The following is a 22,598-nucleotide window of genomic DNA, read 5'->3' as shown; positions in this document are numbered from 1 at the left end:
GCATGACCCGCACATGAACAAACAAATAATGTATAAGTACTTTAGATCAGTCAGTACAGTTTTGATGGCAGAATCAAACAATTACATGCATCATCATTTCTTGTGCAGTCTGTGGCTTCAGATATTGTGTATGATGGATGGAAGGACAGACTGGGGCCAATCTGTTGTTCTTCCCCATGATTTCATTATGGGTAGAGACGGAAAGAGGCTAAACACATGCATTTAATTGTAGTAGCAGGATTTTGTTGTATAGACATGGAGAATATTCTGCAGAGTAGCTGAACCAGGGTCAGTTGAGAAGAGGAAGTTAAGAGGAGAGATGAGAAGAAAGGGGTTGGATGACAGAAGAGAGAGAGAAGTGGTGAGTAGGCAGGGACGAGTGGAGATGTGGAAGGAGATAGCCGAGCATAGCGCGTGGCTGCCATGTCATCCTGTCATTAGCAGGTTGTTTGGGTCTTTAATTCATCATTCAGACCTTTATTGACTAGAGAGTGGGAGATCACTATCACTAGGAGACACTAGAAGAGCGTGTGTGTGACACTCAGCCACCAGCTGCTCTTCATTTCCTGATTCCAAATAGATATCACATAAAAATATCACATGCCATATCTGCTAAGGTCAAATAATGCTCAAGGCTACAAAGCGTTTATTTGTGGTATTCTCCATAAGTTCCACAGAACTTATAGACCTGAGTGTTTAGGTGTGAGTGACAGGAGTCGACAGGACGGCAAACTCCACAGAGACCAGTTGACACTAAGATAACAAGGTGAGCACCGCAGGGGATCACTTGGCCTGTGTGTGTATTGTGGTGGAAGGTGCATTGTTGGAAGACATGGGTTATAGAGACACGTGGCTTTTCTGGAGGGAGGATCGGAGGTAATATAAGAGCAACTGTGCATATTATGTATGTGCGTGTGTGTGTGCGTGTGTGTGTGTGTGTGTGTGTGTGGTCTCGTGGGAGTGCACATTAGACTGGCTTAGCCACCTGCTTTGTCACTGGACATTTCCCTGCACACACATGCACTTACAAACACATACATACATATACACACACTCCTTGGGGACACATTCGGGACATCTGGCTCAGCCTGTCAGAATTTTCCTTCATTTTGTGTGACCTGTTGACCCGGGCCGCCACAGGCGTCAGGCACATCAGCGTCACACATTGTCATTGTTGCAACACTACTATTGGTGGTTGGCTTCCTTACAGACAACCTACTGATTCACACACAGGGGGAGAGGAAACACATGGTGGTTTAGCTTTTCTTGGCTTTCGGATAGTTTTGATAGTCCAGGTGTTTCTCATACTTCTGTGCTGCTGATCTGTTTTTGTCTGCTCTCATTATCCTCATCACCTCTCAGTCTCTCTCTCTATGTATCTCTTTTCTTTCTCCCTGACTCATTGAGGTCTCATTTTTCAATGCCTAAAGCTGCAGGGTATTAGTTATGCAAATATTGATGTGCCGCTTTGGCCTGCTAGCTATCAATTGAAATCAGCAAATCGATGGGCCTAATAGCTGCTCATTAGCCACTTGATGCATTTCCAGGGCTAACATCAGAACCTGTCAGCAGCCCCTGATCAATACAGTCTAAAAGTATTACCTAACCAAGGCCCACACCAGACACCTTTTAATAATGGAAGTTAGCTGTGTGACTCTGTGTAGAAGTAGGGGAATAGGTCTGACTATGATTTTGGGTCTGAGTGGCACAGGCTTAAACTTCTGTGTCATATCAACAAAATATCTCATTAGCAGCAGCTTTCGCAGACACATTAGGTTTCTTCATTTATTTATTTTAATGCAATGGAAATCTCATCGGCAAAGCAAAATGTCTCGCAGAGAGTCATTTGGTGCTGATAATGAAATCTCATCAGTTGGATTTTAATAAGTAACCTATTGTTTCATTTTTTCTGTTGTTGTTCAGTCCAATTCCCAGGCATGCGTTGGAGCAGCCTGTTGTTTGGGCCTGGAGAATCATACAGTAAAGACTTTGATGCAGCCAGGATGCTGCTGCTGAGAACAGGGCCAGACCGGAGCCCCTCTATCGCCCCTAGCACACAGCCCTGCTAAGCTTAACTCAGCTGTTTGATGCCAAGCTCTGCGAGTGTGTGCCTGTGTGCGTGTGTGTGTGTGTGTGTGTGTGTGTGTGTGTGTGTGTGTGTGTGTGTGTGTGTGTGTGTGTGTGTGTGTGTGTTTACCCAGCTCAGGGGTTACATAAACAAGAGCAGCTAGCCTACAGGTAAGACCCACAGGAGACCAGCCAGGAGAGAGAGAGAGAGTGAGATGGAGCGCCAGTCTCTTACCTTGGCATTCCCCAGGTGCTGTCGCCATTGCTGGAGCTGGATTTTCACTAATGAAGGGCGAGCTGGAAAATGGCTAAAGGAGATAGAAAACAAAGTTACTGCACACACACACAATGAATACACTGATACACGTGTGTTAATATAGTTAAGTTGGTGGAGGCAAGCATCCATGCATGTGTTTGTGTGCATCCCTGATGTATCTGGGGCTGTTGTAAAGAGATGGGGAGAATGTGGGCGGATGGGGATTGGAGGCGGAGGCTGGCAGCGGGGCAGTTGGCCGCTGGTGTAGAGAGAGAAAGAGCGGGGAAGGGGATTGGAGGGGGGGAGGGGGGTACAGCGGAGATAAATCATTAGAGAGCAGGTTATTGGAAATGCAGGGAGATAAAAGAGTGAAGAAGCCAGTAATTGCCTTAAAGATCAGACTACAAAGCATTACTTTGGATTTTACAAGGCCAGCCAGCAACAAAAGAGCAGTAATTTATGAGCTCAGTGTAAAAGAATAGCATAATTACATTAAAAATTAATGCTAATGAGGGCTAAAATGGGGAAGGTGGTTATTATGAAAGTTTGTATTCATCTTCCCTGGGTTGAATGATGGCTAGTGGCTTGATTAATGGCTTAATTTCTATCAATTAGCAGGCAAAAAAATCTCCACAGAGACGGGCCTAAATTGAGCATTGAATTACACATCTTTGCCGCGGTGCAGGGAGAGAGGTAGGGGAGAGAGGTAGGGAGGGCACATTATTGAAACCTGGTAAAACCAAGGGATGATGTTGTGTGTGAGTGTGTGAGCATGTCCATGTGAAAGCTGGGCATGGGTTACAAAACTCTGATAAATGTTTATCCTCATGTGTCCTAAGAACTAAGGCTTGTATCATTGTGGGGTTTGCAGTAGACAGTGTGTCAGCGGTAAACACAGAGAAAAAATACATGAAAATTCAATTTAAAACAAATGAATTTGAATCTTTTTCTTTGATAAATTGAAAAAATATACTCTGATTTAATTGACTAGATTTAAAGTGGGAGTCACTTTTTTCTGACATGATGAGACCCAGATATAATTCTTGGACTCACTGTGCCGAAGTCACACTCTCCACCATTAATACAGCGGCACAGTCTGCCCTTTCTTTGCTATTCATTTTTAATACATTCGTTAAATGCCTTTAAGCTCTCTGTTTGCCATATAATTCCAAAACACTGTCAAAGATTTGCCAAAATTTGCAAGACCTCAATAAAACAAGCAGTTAGTTTTCCTTATTTATTTTCCTCCACACAACAAGTGCTGCGGTAATTTAGCTGGCACGCTAGTGCACTCAATTACTGGAATTAATCAGCAGCAGCAATATATTCAGCTCGGCTGCTCTTGATTGACAAACTCTAGACCAAAGTCAAGTTTACAAAGACAACACTGCCATAGCCCAAGGCCTCTGCTCACATGTGTTGATGAAGAGCTCCCTCTTCTGGCAGGGAAGTGTTACTGTTGCACAGCGCTCTCATCTTCAAGGCTGAAGGAGATGAGCTGAAATCTGTTTCCATTGGCTGGTTTGATTTTCTCTCCTCGTCTTCTGGTCTTAATCAATGAAGTGGACAAACAGCTATTTAGAGAGAACAATAGCCTATTGATTCTGAGCCGCTCATCAGCACTGCTGTCTGTCCAACTAATTTCAGTAATGACATGGCAAGTGAGTTTTCTGACTCCCTTTTCTGACTCAGACACACACACACACACACACACGAGTAGGTGTAAACATGCAAAGACACAAACAGACGTTAACATGCATTCCTCAGTCACTATCATTATTAGTTTGATCCCATTTCCGGGATTGTGGTAATGCTTTTAATGCATTTCAGCATCCAGACACAAACGCCATATAGAAATAAGAATTACCTCATTTATAGCAGTGCATATACTGTACATTTAATTGTGTCTACTTTTGTTTCTTTTCCTTTCTGTCTCTTACTGTCTGTCTGTTTTTTCTATCTCAACTTTCACTTTATCCTCCTCTCATCACTGACAAAGAAGCGTTCCTAATGCGGTGACAATTGAGTCGACCTGTTAAATTAATTTGCCAGATAATGTGTCAATATTAAATATCAACTTTGACCTCTCTGAGCTGCCAAGTGCGCTCGCCCAGCTTGAGTATTGATTTTTGTCTGCCTCTAAGCTTGCTAGGCCCGCACTCAAAGTCCATTATTTTTGATTTTCTCATGAAATACATATCTTTTCCCGCTGACATCTGACAAACAGCATATGGAAGTCATTTTATCTACCAATAATGTGTTTGTCAAAAAGTCTGAGGTCTTAATGGATTCCTGCAGCACACACGGACAGCCCAGCAACAGACGGGCCTGCCAAGGAGATGCCAGCAGATATGGGCGGTTTGTGTGTGTGTGTGTGTGTGTTTGTGTGTGTGTGTGTGTGTTTGTGTGTGTGTGTGTGTGTGTGTGTGTGTGGATACATGTCAGTGTGGCAGTTTGTGTCTGGTAGCTCTTTACGTATGGCATTCATGCTCAAAGGACAGCAGAGAAGGGGTAATTGAAAAAGTGAATTAATTGGGCTCAATTAATTGTCAGCCAGTCACAGGCATTGGTTTTTTATTCAAACAGTTGCACACTCATGCAGCTGTGCAGTGGTGATGGTGGTATGAAGGACAGGCCACAGTCTTCAGGAGGATATTAGGCCAGTGTTCAGACTTCATCTAGCAGCCCAGTCAAGGTAATGACTATTTTTGGAGCCGCTGTGCAATGCGTCTCTGCTCACATCTTCCCGCACAGGATGACAAGCTGATAGTCTGTCATATAGGAAGGCTTAATTCCACTTGTCACTCAGTTGTCCAATTCTGCAGTGCATTTAAATCAAAACCGAGTTTGTTTGAGTGCTATTATGAACTATAATAGGGTGTGTGTGCCTTTGGTGTGTGTGTGTGTGTGTGAGATAGAGAGAGAGAGAGGGAGAGAGAGAGAGAGAAAGCATGTGATGCTTTGCTGTGAAAGCAGGAACAAATATTCATTTATTCATTAAACACCAAGGCCATGAAGATGTGTTGTGACACCCTTTCTGTAGCTGCTAATGGATTGAATTAATTCCTGCTATTAGCTCCAGTTGCAAGCAGTGAGTGAGTGAGTGCGTGTGTGTGTGCGCATGTGTGAGTGCGAGTGCGTATACGGATTTATGTGAACCATGAGTGCTAAGTATGTAAGTTTGCAAACACATGTACATGTGGGAGTACTTGTATGCCGTTGTTCTTTTTGTGTGTGTGTGTGTGTGTGTGTGTGTGTGTGTGTGTGTGTGTGTGTGTGTTCCCATTTGTGTACTTGTTTTCATGACACAGCCTACATCAGTGGAGCAGAGAAACATGGATGTCTGCTGGATTGACAGATAGAGAGATGGGAGAGTGCAGGAGAGGACGGATGGATGGGGGAGAGAGGGATGAATATTGACTGATCAGTGGAAAGATTGACAGCCAGAGAATAATGGGAGCATTCAGACTCTGTCTTTTTTTTTCTTGTTGCTAACTTTCCTGGCACACCTATTTTTGCCCTCCTACGCTACGAAGACTGCTCTTGAATTCTTGAAATGATTTATTATCTGATATGCAGAATCCTGATGTGTTTATATCCAAGAGTAATTTACTGGAAACCCTTTCTGTCTTTTTGTTTGATGGGCCAAGCCAGAGCAAAATACTTTCTGATACATGAAAACTGTATGAAACCTAATCACATTTAGCCTCCATAATGAAATTTCGTTGCAGTGAGTTTGTGTTCATATTTTGATTATTTTAGAATGCATTATCTGAGTGTAATTCACTGTCTGGCTATTATCTTGTTAGTATTTTTTCCACTTACCTTTTGTACTAACTCCATGCCCTTGGTTTAGCAAGAGTTATTTTCGTGGGAGCCAAGATTAAACTAGGGGAATATCAGATATTTCATATTGTAAGTGTCAAATAACATTATACACAGAGAGAACATACAATCAACTAAGCCCAGTCCAAATGAAATCTGGTGCCTTTCAGAACATGACAAGAGAAGGCTGACCCTCTGTGTGCCTGTGTTCATATGTGTGTGCCTGCTTTTGTTCATAGCTTCCCTTCTGTGTAACATGTGTTTCAGAGGGAACTTCTCTGGAGGAGCAAGTGCGAAGGATAAAGGACATTGAGGCCATCGAGAGCGATTCCTTTGTTCCTCAGGCTTTCAAATCATCCAGGGATGATATAAAGGTGCGTTCTGTCTCTCTTTCTCCCCTTTCCCCTCACTCTCTCTGTCTTTTCACTCTGTCTCTTATTGAATTTCCCTCTCTGCAATGCTGTGCCGTCTGTCCAGAGACAGCCCAGACCAAATCAAACATTCCCATTCAGCGCTGTTTGTTCCGACCTGAGACGGTTTCATCAGACGCTCCACTGTTCGCCGCCTCCAAAGCAACAGCACCCACACAAAAGCCACAGCAGGCAACAGCCATCCTCTGTCTCTCTCTCCCCCCTCTGGTTGTGCAGATGCAGACAAAACACAGAAGTCATTATTGAAATGTTGCTGTCTCTGAAGGAGCAGGAATTAGATTTGTTGGGGCTCATGGCTGTTTTGAAAAGATAGGCGACAACATGTGACAGCAGACCTACACAGACTTTTGGGACACGTCTCGGTGAGTCTGACAAAGGTCAAGACCCGTGTGGCTGCAGCTTGGACTGGACTAATCCAGTCTGTCCTGGCCTGGACATACTGCACAGATTGCATATGCACATTACACTCTGCTTTCTCTTTTTCAGTGTAAACCACATTCGCACATTGATCCCCCAACTTTACCAGATTCACTTATGCAGTTGGGTAGTATCTTTCATTGTTCACACCTACATTGGATCTCTACATGGGAAATTTTACCTGTCAAGTGTGTTCTTATGTGTATAAAGTTAGATATATACTGTAAAATCACATCATAAAACATAATAAAGAAAAATAGAATAATTTAAAAATTCTTCAAAGAAAATACAACATTACGTAAAACAAAGGGACACAGTTCTCCAGTATTTTAATCAGTTTCTCTTTTATGCACAGAAGTGCTGTAATGATACACAATTTCAAGTTTGTTTTTTTTTTTTTTTCTTTTTTTTTAATAGCAGCTCTTCACTGGTTTTCAGAGTAATCTCTTGGGTATCGTCCTCGTCATTAGTCAAATATTACTTATGATATCTAGACGATTCATGTTTAGTTAGGAGGATTGCATAGTCTTTCAGAGTCTTTTAGCAATATCACATCCTTGGCCAGAATGAATAATCGCCAAATAAACATGTAAACATTGACTACCCTATAATATACATCTTTGGGTAAATTGTTATTTCAAGAAACTGATTATTAAACAAACCTCTTTTAATGAAATGGTGTCAAAATAACAGAATGGGCTTGCCTTTTTGAACATGTTATTGTCTGAGAATATATATGTATAAGGTTTATTTGGTTTTAGTATTTATAACTGTTTAGCTATGAGGTGTGACTGGATGATGTTTAAGCAACTGTTAATGAGGAGGAGCCAGTGAAACCTTTAGTATCTGCCACAGTACTGTATATCTTTTAAGATTTTTTTCTACTTCAAGGGAGCTGCATTCATTAGAAATGTATATTCAGCAAATCATTTCCAAGAATTGTAATAGCCATTTATGCTATCTGATATTTGGCCCATCACCATACTTATTAGCTAGAGCGTTTTATATCCCACTCACTTTTTTGTATCCTGCCCAATGAATTTTAAATAGATTTTTCCAACTGGGTAAACATTTGCTCTGGGGCTGGTATTAGGAGTGTTTGAAACATGAATGAACTTGGCAAAGTGTTCATTTTGTTATTTCTTCCTCATCAAGTACAACAAGGCAAACGGGCCATCCGTCCAAACACGGGGCTTATTATAGCTTTAAGTCATACCTCTAGGGATGGAGGAAGAATCAGTCTAAGTATCATATTCCCTGCTATCAGCTTGGACTCTACAGATGGCAACATGAGGAGGGCAGAGAGCCTTCATCTTCACTTAAAGTCCTTTTCAGAAAAATGCCTTTGGCTGTAACTGTAACAAAATGTGGTTAATGTTGCTGTTCAACTGACGAAGTTGACCTGTCACAAAGCTGATTCTGCCAAGTGTTTGAATATTTTAATATTCATAAGTTATAGCTTCAGTAATCACCAACATGAAGAAGACCTTATACAGTGAAGCCAGGCCTCTCACACTGCAGCTGGTGGTTTAGCCCAACGAGAATCACTCACAAAATACAAGGTAGGGAAGGGGAAATACAGTATATTGCTGATAGTCTCATGTTTTCTTACATACATAGATGAATTGAGTGAGATATACATAAGAATACATTTCAGGATACAAACTGATCACTATCAGTTCTGCTGTCCACAAGTTTACTGCAAAGGCCTATCTTTCACTGCCATCTGTTGGACAAATGTCATATTGCATTTCACAATTCCTGTAATACAGTATATAGTATGTAATATATCGATTGCCTTTAGTATGTTTTTCAGTGCTTGCAATCAGTATTCATGTATGTTTTACACCAATGTGCTTGAAGACATCCATCAAAATGCAGAGTAGCGCCTCCATTTCCTTTTGCTTTGTGAAACAATTGATTAAATCAGCAGCACGCTCAAAAACCGCAATCAGGAGTTGTTAGTATGCATACTGGCTGTTTTCAGTACAGTTAATTTTGTCACTTTTCCAGACACAACATACTCAACACTTAAGCATTATTATGCAGTATGGAATTGGGATTAAGATGTTGTCATTTTGAGGGGGAGAAATATTTGTCTTCCTGCGCACATACCATTTATGTGGTCATTTGATAACACTACAAACAATAAAACCATGTTTATATTAGCACAGTTGTTGCTTTGGTTAATATATTCTTACATGTTTTTCTTTTTTTAAATTTTGCTTTCACAATTTATTAGTTGTATCTATCATTTATATGCTTATTTCTGTGTTTCAGTAACCTATATTAAGTACTTGAATGTGCTTATTTAATGAGCGTGACGTTTTTGAATGTTTTGTGTATTTCTGCAAATCCAGACTGAGCCAGCTGAGGTGAAGCAGGAGCCAGAGAGGGCAGATTCTCAGGATGTAACTCTTCCCATGTCCATAGTCTATAACGACACTGACACACTCGCCCATCCCAGTGTAAGTTCTCACCTGGAAAACCCTTTCACAGTAAGGTTTGGATTTTTCTGTTCGCTTCAACATCACACCAAGCCGTCCTGAAGTTCTATCACAGAAACTTTATAAAACCCTCTGAGCCAATGAGCACTCTGCAACCCTCAAGCACAGCTGAAGTTGACCTTCCTTCTTATGATTTTATCTTTTGGTTTTGTCAGCTTTTTACAAGTATGGTGCTTACCTTCATTGATTGGTGGACAAACTTTGTAAACTTTTTCCTTTAAAAATACCTCTGCTTTTATTGACATCGCCACCACTATTTACACCACCCCTGCATATTCTGATACTGTGCATTGTATCATATAGGACAATGCAGTATAGCAGATTATAGCCGCCTAACATCACCTCCTCCCGTGCCTGCAGACCAATGATGAAAAACGAGAAGGAAAACTTTAAACTCCAATAATGCTCCCTGGGGCTTCCCAGTCATCTATCTCCACTGGGGAAACTAAGTTATGCACTGACGTATGCAGATAACCCCCTCACATACACACACACTCTTACATACACACACCATCCCCCAGTTCAAATGCACACGCATACACAACCTCAGACAGGCTGATGTATGGCAGCAATATGCCCCAGGCAGGCCCCGGCCCCAGCTCCAGCTCCAGCTCCTCTTCCAATTAGAACAGATGAGTCCCATTAGCCCAGCCCAGATACTGTCATCCCACACACACAGCCTCATTAGCACCATGACACCAGTGCGGGGCTGACAGACAAGAACTCACTGGTGTTGAATCTAACACACAGATAACATGCAGTGCAGCTGTAAGCAGCGTAGGTTAACAATGAAGGATTGACGTGGCCGGGGATGCTCTACAATCTGCATAATAATAGACATGTATCATCACATAGATGTACAGTATATACACATAGCCAGCATATCAACATTATCTCTCACCCCTCACACAAGCACACAGTGAATATAGAAATGATCTTCCAATTTTTTTCCCCTATGTCTCGGTGCCTTGCTTCTCAATCTCATAGTCATTATGTTTCTTCCTAATAAACAGATGCCTTCATTCATCAGACACTTGCAGCAGCAGTTTTATAGCCCTCTTACAATCAATATCATTACTGCTGGTGATGTACTGCCATGAATACAAGTCACATGTGTAGGGCCCTTCTGCCACCAGTCTAACACATTTCTAGGCCCACATAACTACATGAGTTATACAATAAAAGTTTTTCTCATGTGCATTTTGAAGTCAGTAGATAAGAAAAGACGAAGATGACATGTAAGATACCACAGACTTCACTCATGCCAGTGCTGTGACTCCACACTGAGGTCATATGGGTGTCAGTGGGCAGTACTGACAACTCTGTGCCAGGCTCATAAACTTACAAGGAAATATAGCTCGTTCATTTCTGTCACATTCTGGATGTTGGAGGTTTAGGAAGGTAGGACTGAGCAGCCTTTTTTTTTTTTTTTTGCAGTGCAATATCCCAAAATTACAGAAGAAAAGTCTTTAAAGATAGAGATTGTTATGGACATTTTAGTTTTTGTCGGCTTTCTGCGTATTCACATGTCCTCTGTATGTTTTCCTGCAGTTATTCATGGACAAGGACAAAGCAGAGGAGCTGTGGCTGAACCGCCTGGTCTCGCTGCGACAGGAGAGGCTCATGGGAAGTCCTGTCACCTGAAAGACACCAGAAACTCAGAACATCTTTCCTTTTTTCCTAGACACATTCAATCCAGATCTACGCCTCATTCAATCATTCGACTTTGCTTTTATTATGTCTCAATCCCTGTCATAATCTGTCTAGTTTTGGGGCATCATAATGTTTCTAATTTTACCCCTCCAATAATTTCTCTGACCGGTTGTAAAACACTTGTGAGAATTTGAGCAAATGAAAGATTTTTGGTCCTGATGTGCTTATTATTTTTAGTAATGTTAATGGAATTCAGTCAATTTGCTGTTCTTTAATTAGCTTCATTTATTTTTAATGGAGATCTAACAGTCAGATTAAGTGATAAGTTTTACCATGTAGATGTAGAATTTGATACATTTTTGTCTTTTGTAATCAACTCAGTTAATAAAGATAGCTGTGATTTTTTTTGATTTTTTTTTTTGAGTGAAAACTGTCTTGTGCTTTTGTGGGTGAATTATGGTGATAAACTTGTGACACTTGTTATGTAAGATATCAGCGCTATCTCCAGATAGATATATATAAATGAGTCGCCCTGCCATACAGTAGCTCACTAAAAGCAGTCTGACTCATCCTGAGGTAACCTCATCTCTTTGGTCTGCATCAGGATTGACATTAGACTGCAGTAAACGTCTTCTCACCTGCTCTAAACTTCTGTTCTCTTAAATATTTATACTATTGATTGATTTTGTTTATGTTTATGTTTATTCAGTGTTGTCGCAGTTTGAGCAGGGATTCAAAGCAGTGTCGAGTCCACACTCAGACCTATTTGTGGAACAGCCAGATGGTAAATCTATACTGAGTCTGGGACACTGTGTTTCACTCCTGCACTCTCCAAATAGTCAGTGTTGTAATGAAATAATGAATCAGAGTGCACAAATGATTTGCAAATGCAAGCACACAAATTAAGCTTTGCTGTGTGAGTGCTTGCTTAGAATGAGTGAAATTTGTGTGTATGCCCTCCTCACACGTGTCAGGTTGCTCTCCCAAACGTCTTCACACCCTAGAATTAGAATCACTTCAGAAACAAAAGTCTAGTAATTCAATACTAGAGAACATCATGTGATTTCTTCTTAATTTTAATGATAGGTTCAATCTGTCCACATGAAACAGTTTTACTCTTGCGATAATTATTCCTCCTGTTTATACTGGCTATTAAAAGATCACCTCTTAATGTGCTTTCAGTGTAAAGGATTGGAGACAATATCCAGTCGTTTTTCTTCTGTCTAATATATTTCAAAGTTTATTTCAAAGTTTATCTGAAGCCAATTAGCTCGACAAATGAACTCATCATCTACCAAAGTTAGTCTTTTTAGTACAAAATTCCCATCTTTGTGTTTCCATAGACAGTGTGAACATGCTAAACTGTAGTGGAGGATTAGTGACAAAAAGTCTAACTCAGATTGCTGAAGCCTCATAGGCCTATTGCTTCAGATTATCTTTGAGGTGAATTTTTGTGAATGTATCCTTTAAAACCCATTGATATTTCTGCAGTTATGAACTTGTACTAGCTGCATATATGTTACAGGGGTCCTGTGAGGGTATGTTGGAGAAGAACACTGCTAATTTTGTGGTGATATGCACAAGCAAGACAAGAAAATTGGAGATTTCAAAGAAATTTCTGGAGTGCCGTTGCCGTGGCAGCCAACCACAACATACAGCGCGCGAATAGAACTGTTCGACGCTCCGAATAACCAGCCAATCCGAGGACCGGATTCTCATCACATGGCCCATGTCAGCGTGGTTCTAAATGACTTTGAATTCCACAGCCTCCATAGTAACGTTACCGGGGTTGAGCGGCGGAGCCCTGACACCTGTGGCAGACACGGATTATTTTTTGAAAAACCCTTATCTCAGACTTGTTTACAGCTTCACAATCCGTGGAAATGTTCAATAGTAATTTCAGGGACTTTGATGAGGATCCGTTCTTCTCGTGAGTAGCAGAAATGTTTTTAAATCTATTAACTATGGCTTATTAAGAAAGTTTAGCTTGCAGTTTAGGTTGTTAGCGTTTGTTTTCATTATGCATCAGTTAAACTAAGATCAGAAGGCGTTTATCAATGGGACAAACAAAACTCCAAAGTATGCTCACAAACTTAACAAATGTAAATAAACCAGAAATTTAGTTTCACTTTTAATTATCATTTTTATTAAAACCGGCCGTTGACAGATATCAGAACTAAACCTTGTTTAACACTAACTAGATTTGTAACTTGAAATAATAAAATGTGGTTTCCTACCCATAACATGTTACTAGCAAATTTAAGAGTGGTTATATAATCTGTCAATCCTCATTGAATTTCAACATAAATGTTTGGATTTAGATCACAGGTAAATTAGTGCTGCTTCAGTTACCTTTTGGCATTAGCATTTTTTTTACATAGTGTAAGGACAGACAGAGTTTTATGTAATGATATACTTTTAAAATCAATCTTAAAAGGTGAATAAAAAGTTTTACTTTATTATTATGTGTCCATCCATGTACTTTAAATGTACAGGTTTGTATCAGTTTAGAAAAGAAATAAAGAGTACAGTTTATAGAAACAGAGTTCCCAGTGCAGTTTAGGGACTGACACTATGTGCTACACTCACTTTGGCTTGTTTCATAAGTGAACACCTGCTGAGTTAGTGTGCCCACACTTGACCAGGGTAAGTGTAAGGGTGGCCGAATTTATTTTAGGGGTGCTTCTTATTTCAGTGTGTTGTGTTCATTGAAGAATTTATCTTTAATGAGCTCCAAGATGGCATAAGATGTCTGAGTCATTCTCAAATATTGAATTGAGTGCTTATTGTAAAGACATTTTCATCCTTATTTTTAATCTTCAAGGACTTTAAAAATTGTTTGCAGTAGTCTGCATCATCATGCAGGGCTCTACTAAGAATTTCTGATTGAATGCTGGGGTTCACATTGTCTTTACTTCCTCTTCCTCTCCAATAGGGATCCATTCCGGGCTCACAGGGAACATATGCGGCAGATGATGCGTAGTTTCTCTGAGCCATTCGGCGGGCCATTAATGCCCAGTATAATGGATGGGAGAAGCCGTGGTCACGACATGGCAGAATATCCGAGCTCATCCGTGGGGCTGAGGGATGAACACAGGGTGAGAACATTCAATTCCATAAGCACTCATTTTACAGTGTTGAGTTGTTTTTCTACTTGTGGACTCAAGTAATAGGTAATAAAGCTCAACCGGGTGTGTTACAGTTTCCATATGTGTATATATACACTACTGACTAACCTACATGTATATCTGTAAGGGATGAAGCCCCAGCTTCAGCAGATTCCTCATGCACCTTACGACCCAGTCTGTCCACAGCTCATGGGTTTATAACCACAGATGATTAGTGTTTGGAGCAAGTGCTAAGTTTACTAAGGTTATAGTGGAGGCTGGCCACTGGCAGCGTAACTGGAGCACCACTCACTGAGGTATGGGGCCATGTGAGTCTCTGGTTTAGAGGAAGGGCAACCCCCTTGGCCTCTCTGGACGGTTATATCTAGCCCTGAGGAGCCCTATTTATAGTGCATTGTTCCACTGACACACTGCTTTCTTGCAAATACACGTACAGACTTCTTTAACACTCGCACCAATAGGACCCCAGAGAATTGTGCTTTGCTCTGCTGAGATGAGCTGCTGCGGAAAATAACAGTTTATTTTGATATGATTCTAGTTGGCCTAGTTGTCATGTTAACTTAAAATATAGTTTGTCTTCAAATATAACTGCTTCCCTATAAGTCTTTGATTTTCACACACTGTTACATCAGGTCAGAATAAGGCTGGAAAAATCCATGGATTTGAAATATGTGCTCAAAGTATGATGGTTAGAAAGTACTGCTGGAGCAGTTGTTTACTCTGTAACAATTTGTTGTTAGTTGTGCAGACTTGTAAGGAAAAGTCAGGTAGACAGCTTTGGTCTGCCATATTGCACCCGTTAACCTTTCCCAGATCGACCTCTCCACTGCTTATTTATCCCTGCTAAGTCAAATTTAGTCTCTGTCACCTGCTTTAATCCCACTACCTCATGAGAGCCTGTATATTTATCCTTGATAATGACTTTCATCAGAAGCCTAGCCTCAATAGCCAGCAACCTGCTTTCTCTTTATTAGCATCATTCTATTAACTAGCTAATGCCAGCTGAGGAGGGGCTCTGAGTACTTGACTAATGACCTCAGTGACAGGGGGTGAAATGGAGATACACTGTAAAATCTCCATGCAAACAAATTATTTGATCTAATATTAGGAGTAATGTTCTGTTTCAGTGCATGCTCCAATCATCTTCAGTCACAAACAACATACAGAAAATCCAAGGTGTAGTAAGATACATGGAATTACTGCTATCTGAATTACCATAACAATCCACCGATTTTATCACAGTTCTCATGCACATTTCTCAGAAGATAAGGATCAGTCTTGTAGTGCCCAGCGGTGGTCAGAGAGCTGTAGCTCTGGTGCTGTGTTGTTGGCTTTGTAAAGGCATGCGTATGGATGTCATGGACACTCTGTTTTCTCATTGTTGCTCCTTTGGTCCATCTGTTTCGCAGAACGTGCCTTGGCAGTGCTGGTGCATTAGCAGCTAGATGACAGACAGCTCACTCTCATACTGCTCTCCAATATCATAGGCACGAATGTTCACACAAAAATACATAAATAAACACACACATACTGTATTAAAACATGGTCACAAGCACAATTACACACAGTCACAGCATGCAAAACAGACACACTGGCATTCTCGTATACACACATTGAAATGCACACAAATAATGCTGAAAGGCTTGTACTTCTTGTATTAACTTGCTAAGCATTAGATTCCCAGTGGGAGAATAAGCCCTGTCTTACCTTCCAAGCCTGCTATGGGTGCTCACATTTCCCAGCCTCTTGCCAATATCCACTACCTGGTTCATATCACCTTTCAGCGTGCTCATTCATCTGGGCACTTGTTTATAAAAGAACTGGTGAATGACAATCAGGCATCATTATACATTAGATTTGCTTTCTTTGATTCTGTGGTTTGTACTGAGCAAGGCTGGTGGCTGTAGGTAGAGCTGATATCATCTTTGTTGTCGAATTATGACAGCGTTTCCTGCTGCAGAGGTAGTGTGAAATTCAGCATTTGCTAAACCCTTTATTCACCTACAGCAGCTTTAAAAACATCAGTCGCCACAATCAGATTCAGTACCTCCTTATCTTCTCTGTGGTATTCTGGTTCTAAGAGCACAAATTTTTACAAAATGTCTCTAACTCCCTAGTGATGCTCCATTTCCCAGGAACTAGGCATTTGCAGCACAACTTCACTTTTCCTTTTATGTATGAATCATATCTACAGTACATGTCCCCTATGGTGTAACCCATAGCTCCCCCAGGAGCAGGAGCAGCCTGCCGCAGAGGCCACAGTGGCAGGTTCTGTATCAGATTGAGAGAGAGATAGAAAAAAGAATGCCAATCTGCAGTAGTCCAGACAGCCTAAAATAATGTGTTAAAGACCGCCGGGTCTATGTTGCTTATTTTGCACTCTCTCTCCTCTGCACAACCCGAGTCTAAATATAATGCTGGCAGATATGTAACTGGCATTTATTAGTTCATAGATGCCACTCTGGGATAAAATTGGCTGTGAGGCTTCATAGATGCTGGTCAGGAGCGTTTTACATCAGCTTGACCTTTGAAGAGAACTGAGAGAGCAGCCTTGGACTCTCCGACCCCCTGTTAGATCCCTGTCCTGGTTGGTCCACCCAACCCACTGCAGCCTTCCTAGAATGAAGCTCAGTTTCAGTGTTAAACCCACGCTAATCCTCGGCAATGCGACCCAATTACACATGGAACACAAGTCATTCAACACCCCACTGATTATGCACAATACCCCTGCGAATCACACCCCCAGAAAATACACACACACACACACACACACACACACACACACAGACATACATAGTGATGGCTGTTGAGATGCTTATCCAGGGCCGCAGGGTCATAAACACCTGCGGTTTTGGCCCAGAGAACACAGGTTCTGACTGAAGGCTGCAGGCTGCTCCCTCCTCACTGGCCTTTCACTCCTTGGTGCCTGCACTCCCAGAGGGTTCATGGCCTTGAAGGGTTGTGCATAAGGTCATGTGGAGAGCTCTTTGTAGCTGCGTCAAGGGCTTAGTGACCGATGTAAAACAACCTAACAACTTAACCGACAAGAACCTCAACAAACATGCAAAAAGTCTACATGATGATTGTCTACATGCGTGTAGTGTGTGTTTGTGTATGTACCATGCTATACAGATACAATACCATGATGTGTTGCTAAAATTATATTGTTTGAATTCTCAGGATATGAGCCGGTCATTGTTGCCCTTTGGCGGTACTGACAGCACGGTCAGTAGAGTTGTGTCTCTCGTGTCCAACTACACACTATCACATGAGTTTCTTATTTAAAGCCATACTGATCAAGTGCATGCTCTAATTCCATAATTGACCCTGCCCATTAATATTTGACTAGGAACAGTCAGTAAAGTGGTCACAGTGTTTCCAGTACATTCACTCCAAATTTACACCATTATGCCAATCCATGTATACAATATTATGTTATTTACCATTATCATATTGCCAACAAGGCATCATTTTTACTCAGTGGCAGTATTGTTTAACTGGAAACCTAACTGGAACTTTACTCACTTCTTTCCTATATTCTTTGAGGCCATCAACACTTCACCCACTGGATGTGTAGACTGTTAAAGTACACTAGTATAGTAGCAACCATAGTGTTTGAACTGTGTAGGATCAAATTCTATGTGTAAAACATTAAACAGTGTATGTACTAAAGCTTGGTCTCTCCACAGAGATTTAAGGGTGAAGTAGTAAGTGAGGTTACTTATATTTCCCAGACAACTGATTGATTGATTACATAGTCATTGATTTGGGAATTGACAACGCCCACACACAATATCCAACATTAAGTCAAACTCCTTACATAAAGCAGATGTTTTCACCAAGATATATACAGTATTTTTATTATCAGCTGAAGGAAAAACAAGGGATCCAACTGAAATTGAAACAATAACTTTCCATGGGTCTGCCTATATCATCTACTGTAACTGGCGAATCTTTACCCAATACCAGGATTTTTGCAGGTACAAGAAACGTCAGGCATGTTAAAGTGCCTCCCCTCAGACCATGATGAGAATTCTTTAGTGTAGTCCAGGGGGCAGAATTGCTCTACAGGCATACATATGCCTGTATACTGTATACATGTATAATGGGCCATTAAGTTTAAATGTGAAAAAAATTTGTATATGTTATACCATGAGTATAACATGTAATTCTTGTGGAAACACTATGGCCAGAGTGTTGAATGACCAGTGGGTTGTTTTCTCAGGTTTGCTATGAAACTGTATCTAATATGTAACTATTGTCAACTGCAACATCATCACTCTTGTTCTTCTGACAAGATAAAGATGATCTCTTTAGCGAATTTTGAAAAGTTTAGCCGTGGCTCTTGTTCTTAGTCCAAAAACTTCCAGTGACGCAACCATACTGATCTGCAGTACCTGGCTGCACCCTTACAGAATAAGAACATCTGAAATTTTGAATGTGTGGTGATTGATGGCATCTCATGGTAACATGCATGATACACTGAGTGGTGTACAGGGTTTTTCCTGGCTCAAAATGAAGCACCTCAGCAGTTACCTACAGATGTTCCTCCACGAAGTGTTCTGCATTTATATAATAATGACAACGATTAAATGTGTTTTTTGAATACAGTTTACCCGGTTGTCAACAAAAAATACAAGCAAGATTTGTTCCAGATCATCTTATCCACTAAATGTTAAATTTGTTGACAATTATTGACAACATTGTCAGGTCTTTTTAAAGGCAGCACAGAGTTCGAAGGTTGGCCATCTTTAAATTCTCCGTGAAGGAAAACCCATAAACAAAGACATAAACACTGTGTGTGTTTGCATGCTGGACTTGGTTTCTAATTTTGCTGTGTACTGTATGCCACTAGCTCACACATGGTGACGTGCTAAAATGTGAATGTCCCAGTTGTAGCCTTTAGCTATTCTTTTCCTCTTGTGTTTGTGCAGGACATGATGAGGAACCCTTTCGGCATGTTTGACAACGTTATGGCCAACGTGAGAAACAGGATGCAGGACATGCAGCGTGTGAGTTTACTCTTGTAATGATTTTGTGTTACCTTCCTTTCGTCTGGCCGCTTTCTCAAACTGTTATCGTACATAAACTGTAGTTTCTTGACAATGTGATTGTGTGTGTGTGTGTGTGTGTGTGTGTGTGTGTGTGTGTGTGTGTGTGTGTGTGTGTGTGTGTGTGTGTGTGTGTGTGTGTGTGTGTGTGTGTGCGCGCGCTTTTCAGGAGAACATGCCCACAGATTCAAACACCCACTCATTCAGCTCCTCATCAGTCATGACATATTCAAAGGTTGGAAATGAACCTCCTAAGGTCTTCCAGGCGACCTCATCAACACGCCGTGCCCCTGGAGGGGTAAGTATGCCGTCAGATGTGTTACTGTATTATAAGACAGTACATTAGAGCATAGTTCAATACACTGAGCTTGTAGAAGTAAATATGTCTGTAGAAGACTTGTTCACTTTGTCCTTCTTGAGTGATAATAACTTTTCTCACAGGTGCTCTGTTCTTCTGAACATAATGATGTTTTATCACCAGATCAAGGAGACCCGGCAAGCAATTAAAGACTCCGAGAGTGGTCTGGAGAAGATGTCAATTGGTCACCACATCCAGGACAGGGGACATGTTGTTGAGAAGAAATATAACAAGAAAACAGGAGAGAAGGAGTTCAACCAGGACTTTGAGAATTTGGATGAATGTACGTTGAAGCGATCGAGTGCTTTGAGTCGTTGCAGCGGCTACGCATGATTGCTCCATAAATGTAGAGGATCCAACCATATTTGTTGCACTACTCAAAAACGTGAATGCATGAAGGAGCAATTTCAGAGATTATTCTGGAAGAAATGTGACATTTCAGTTTCTCATTTTGACAGTCAAATTATGTAGAGATTTCCTATATTTGAAAACCAAGACAACAGTGAAAGACAGTAAATACTGGATTTAGCTTTTCCAATATGTCTAACTAACTCAGTGCAATAGTGTGTGATCAGATCATACATGTTCAGTGCATTCATTAAGTAGACCAGGCAGTTGAACACAGCATTGTTCCACTCTAAGGTCTACTGTCCAGGTATTTCTAGGCCATCAGTCCACAGCCAGAATGTTGCCTAATATGATCCTGATCCTCCACCCGCAGCTGAAGCACAGTCTTTCGACGATGAGTGGCAGCAGGAGGTGTCAAAGTTCCAACCATCTGGCCCCATGTCTCGCCTGGAGGAAGCCCGACCCCGTGCTGTTCGCTGGGCAGCCCTCACCGGTCCTGAGCAGGCCCAAAGGTCAGTATGATATCCTCAGCCCACATGTAGTGTTGAAGACAGGCCAGAATCTGCAGATCAGGATCAAATGACAAACAAGTGGGAGACACTGACAGCAGAGACATACAGTATGAGTGTATTGTTCTCATGTTACGATACTACAATTATTTAAACTTTTGAACTATGATTATTTACTTTGTTTAATATCTTCCACAGAGACGAATCAAAGGGCAGGGCTGAGGGTAAAAGCAACATGAAAGGCTCGGACTCAACAAAGCAGTAAAACTATCTGTTTGTGTGCTTATTAAAGTCTTTTTAAGCATCTTACAGTACACTCTGGTGCTCTGTACCCAGACACACACACACACACACACACACACACACACACACACACACACACACACACACACACACACACACACACACACACACACACACACACATACACACACTAGTTTCATTAACAAGATAGATAGAATCAGGAGTTACTGACCCAGATTCTGAAATATTTAAGAGACTATACATTTTACATTACTGCTGCCCTTTTTCCAAAGCATACTGCACAATATGAAAAACAATTTGCTGAGAATTGAGACCCGCTGAAGACAGCTGCCCTATTACAGTGGACATTTATTCTGCTGTTTCAGGGATAAGATTACTCCTCCCATCTCACTGTTAATATTTTGAATCTTAGCACAGCTCACACTTGAGTTTAAAAACATTAAGATCACAAGTCATATGAGGCTGAGCAAGGCAGTAATAAAACTAAAATCCTATGGTATTGCTTGGAGAATGGTTGACAGGAATGTGAAAAATACATAATTTGTAGTGTGTTGGCCGTAGAATATACAAAACCAGTGGTATAATACTTTTACAATATTAATACTTTTTATACACTCATAAGAACATTACAATAAAATTACAAAGGGTCCTTAAACCCCTCATATCAACCAGGAAACTAAAGGGGTCAGAAGTATTCCTGTGGTTGTAGTGAAGTTGAAACACATAAAAATAATCTCAATGTAAGAATTACATTAATATGTGAGGCCATAGGCAGCACTTATATGATAACATATTAACAGTCAAAAAGAAATTAATTTATATCATTTTGCACCAGGTGAATAGAATTTACTCTATGTAAGGTATTCTGATGATTTCATCTGTTTCTCACATTATGTCATTTTCATCCTGCAACAAGCCACAAAATTAGTGAGTTATTGACTGTTTGAGATCCACTAATGCACTGAGACAATGTCTAAATTGCCTTTTTGTAATTGTATTGTCTGGTACCTGATGTTCTAGATATATGTATTATATCTGCTGTAATCTTTGTAAAAAGAAAAATAATACTCTTCCCTTTTTATATTGTTACTTTGGTTTCTGTTGTTTTTCATCGAATGAACTCTGTGCAGCACGGTACAAACTCTTGACAATGTCTGGATTATTCTCAATAATTCAAGCTTTGTTCTTGTATATTTTTTCAAGGTTTTAAAAAAAAAAAAAAAAAGTCCTGTGTCAACACAGACTATTGTCTGAAAATAAAAATGTGATAACATGATGATTAATTTGGTGTTTTGTTTTTTTTAATCAGTCCCAAAGCTAGTTCACCTTAATATTCGCTAAAGAGGAAGAACAGATCACACAACTCACGTCACAACTTAAAAATGCTGAATAAGTGTTACTTATACTTTTTGTATGTTAGTGTATGCCTTGAAAGGGTTTATGAGTGTGAGCCTGCATTGTGATGAGCCTTTTAGTGTGCCTGTTTGGTAGTGACCCAGGGTAGTATTTTTGGATCTAAGCGCTTGTCAGTAGCTCAGATTGGTCTGAGATGTTACACAGCTGCAAGCCCACCAGGCTCAACACTCACGTGCTTGTGTATCAGACTTCATTAATCCCTTAGCTTCAACATATGATAGGATATCTAGGAGCCTCTGACCAATATATAGCTCAACAAGGATCCAAGTGTAAGCTGTGTCTCATTCAGTCCAGGAATACAGAGCACAGAGGCCAGAGTGTGATTAGTGTTATGTTTCCTTTCTCCTTAGTATGTTTATGTAACATGG

The 22,598-nt window shown here is 40.7% G+C and overlaps 2 protein-coding genes across 3 annotated transcripts in view; both read left to right on the top strand.

The window, feature by feature from the left end:
• rsrc1 (arginine/serine-rich coiled-coil 1) overlaps nucleotides 1-11,561 on the top strand; it is a 116,831-nt gene extending 105,270 nt beyond the window's left edge. The window contains exons 8-10 of the mRNA XM_056374343.1: nucleotides 6,416-6,522; nucleotides 9,357-9,464; nucleotides 11,055-11,561. Of these exons, the coding sequence (XP_056230318.1) occupies nucleotides 6,416-6,522; nucleotides 9,357-9,464; nucleotides 11,055-11,147 (308 nt within the window). The 3' untranslated portion in view covers nucleotides 11,148-11,561. The remainder of the gene's footprint in view (nucleotides 1-6,415; nucleotides 6,523-9,356; nucleotides 9,465-11,054) is intronic.
• Nucleotides 11,562-12,917: 1,356 nt separating this feature from the next.
• On the top strand, nucleotides 12,918-22,090 carry mlf1 (myeloid leukemia factor 1). 2 transcript variants are annotated; one of them, XM_056374344.1, is made up of 8 exons: nucleotides 12,921-13,086; nucleotides 14,092-14,254; nucleotides 17,465-17,509; nucleotides 19,219-19,296; nucleotides 19,505-19,633; nucleotides 19,817-19,976; nucleotides 20,415-20,553; nucleotides 20,749-22,090. In XM_056374344.1, exons 1-8 carry the CDS (start codon nucleotides 13,040-13,042, stop codon nucleotides 20,813-20,815), a joined length of 828 nt encoding a protein of 275 aa, XP_056230319.1. In that variant the 5' UTR covers nucleotides 12,921-13,039; the 3' UTR covers nucleotides 20,816-22,090. The 2 variants fall into 2 exon arrangements, with proteins under 2 accessions (XP_056230320.1, XP_056230319.1); XM_056374345.1 differs by lacking the exon at nucleotides 17,465-17,509 and having other exon boundaries at nucleotides 12,918-13,086.
• The last annotated feature ends 508 nt before the right edge of the window (nucleotides 22,091-22,598 follow it).

Source organism: Seriola aureovittata, chromosome 4, assembly GCF_021018895.1.
Source record: "Seriola aureovittata isolate HTS-2021-v1 ecotype China chromosome 4, ASM2101889v1, whole genome shotgun sequence".
Lineage (NCBI taxonomy): Eukaryota > Metazoa > Chordata > Actinopteri > Carangiformes > Carangidae > Seriola > Seriola aureovittata.
This window is presented reverse-complemented; position numbering and strand designations above follow the sequence as displayed.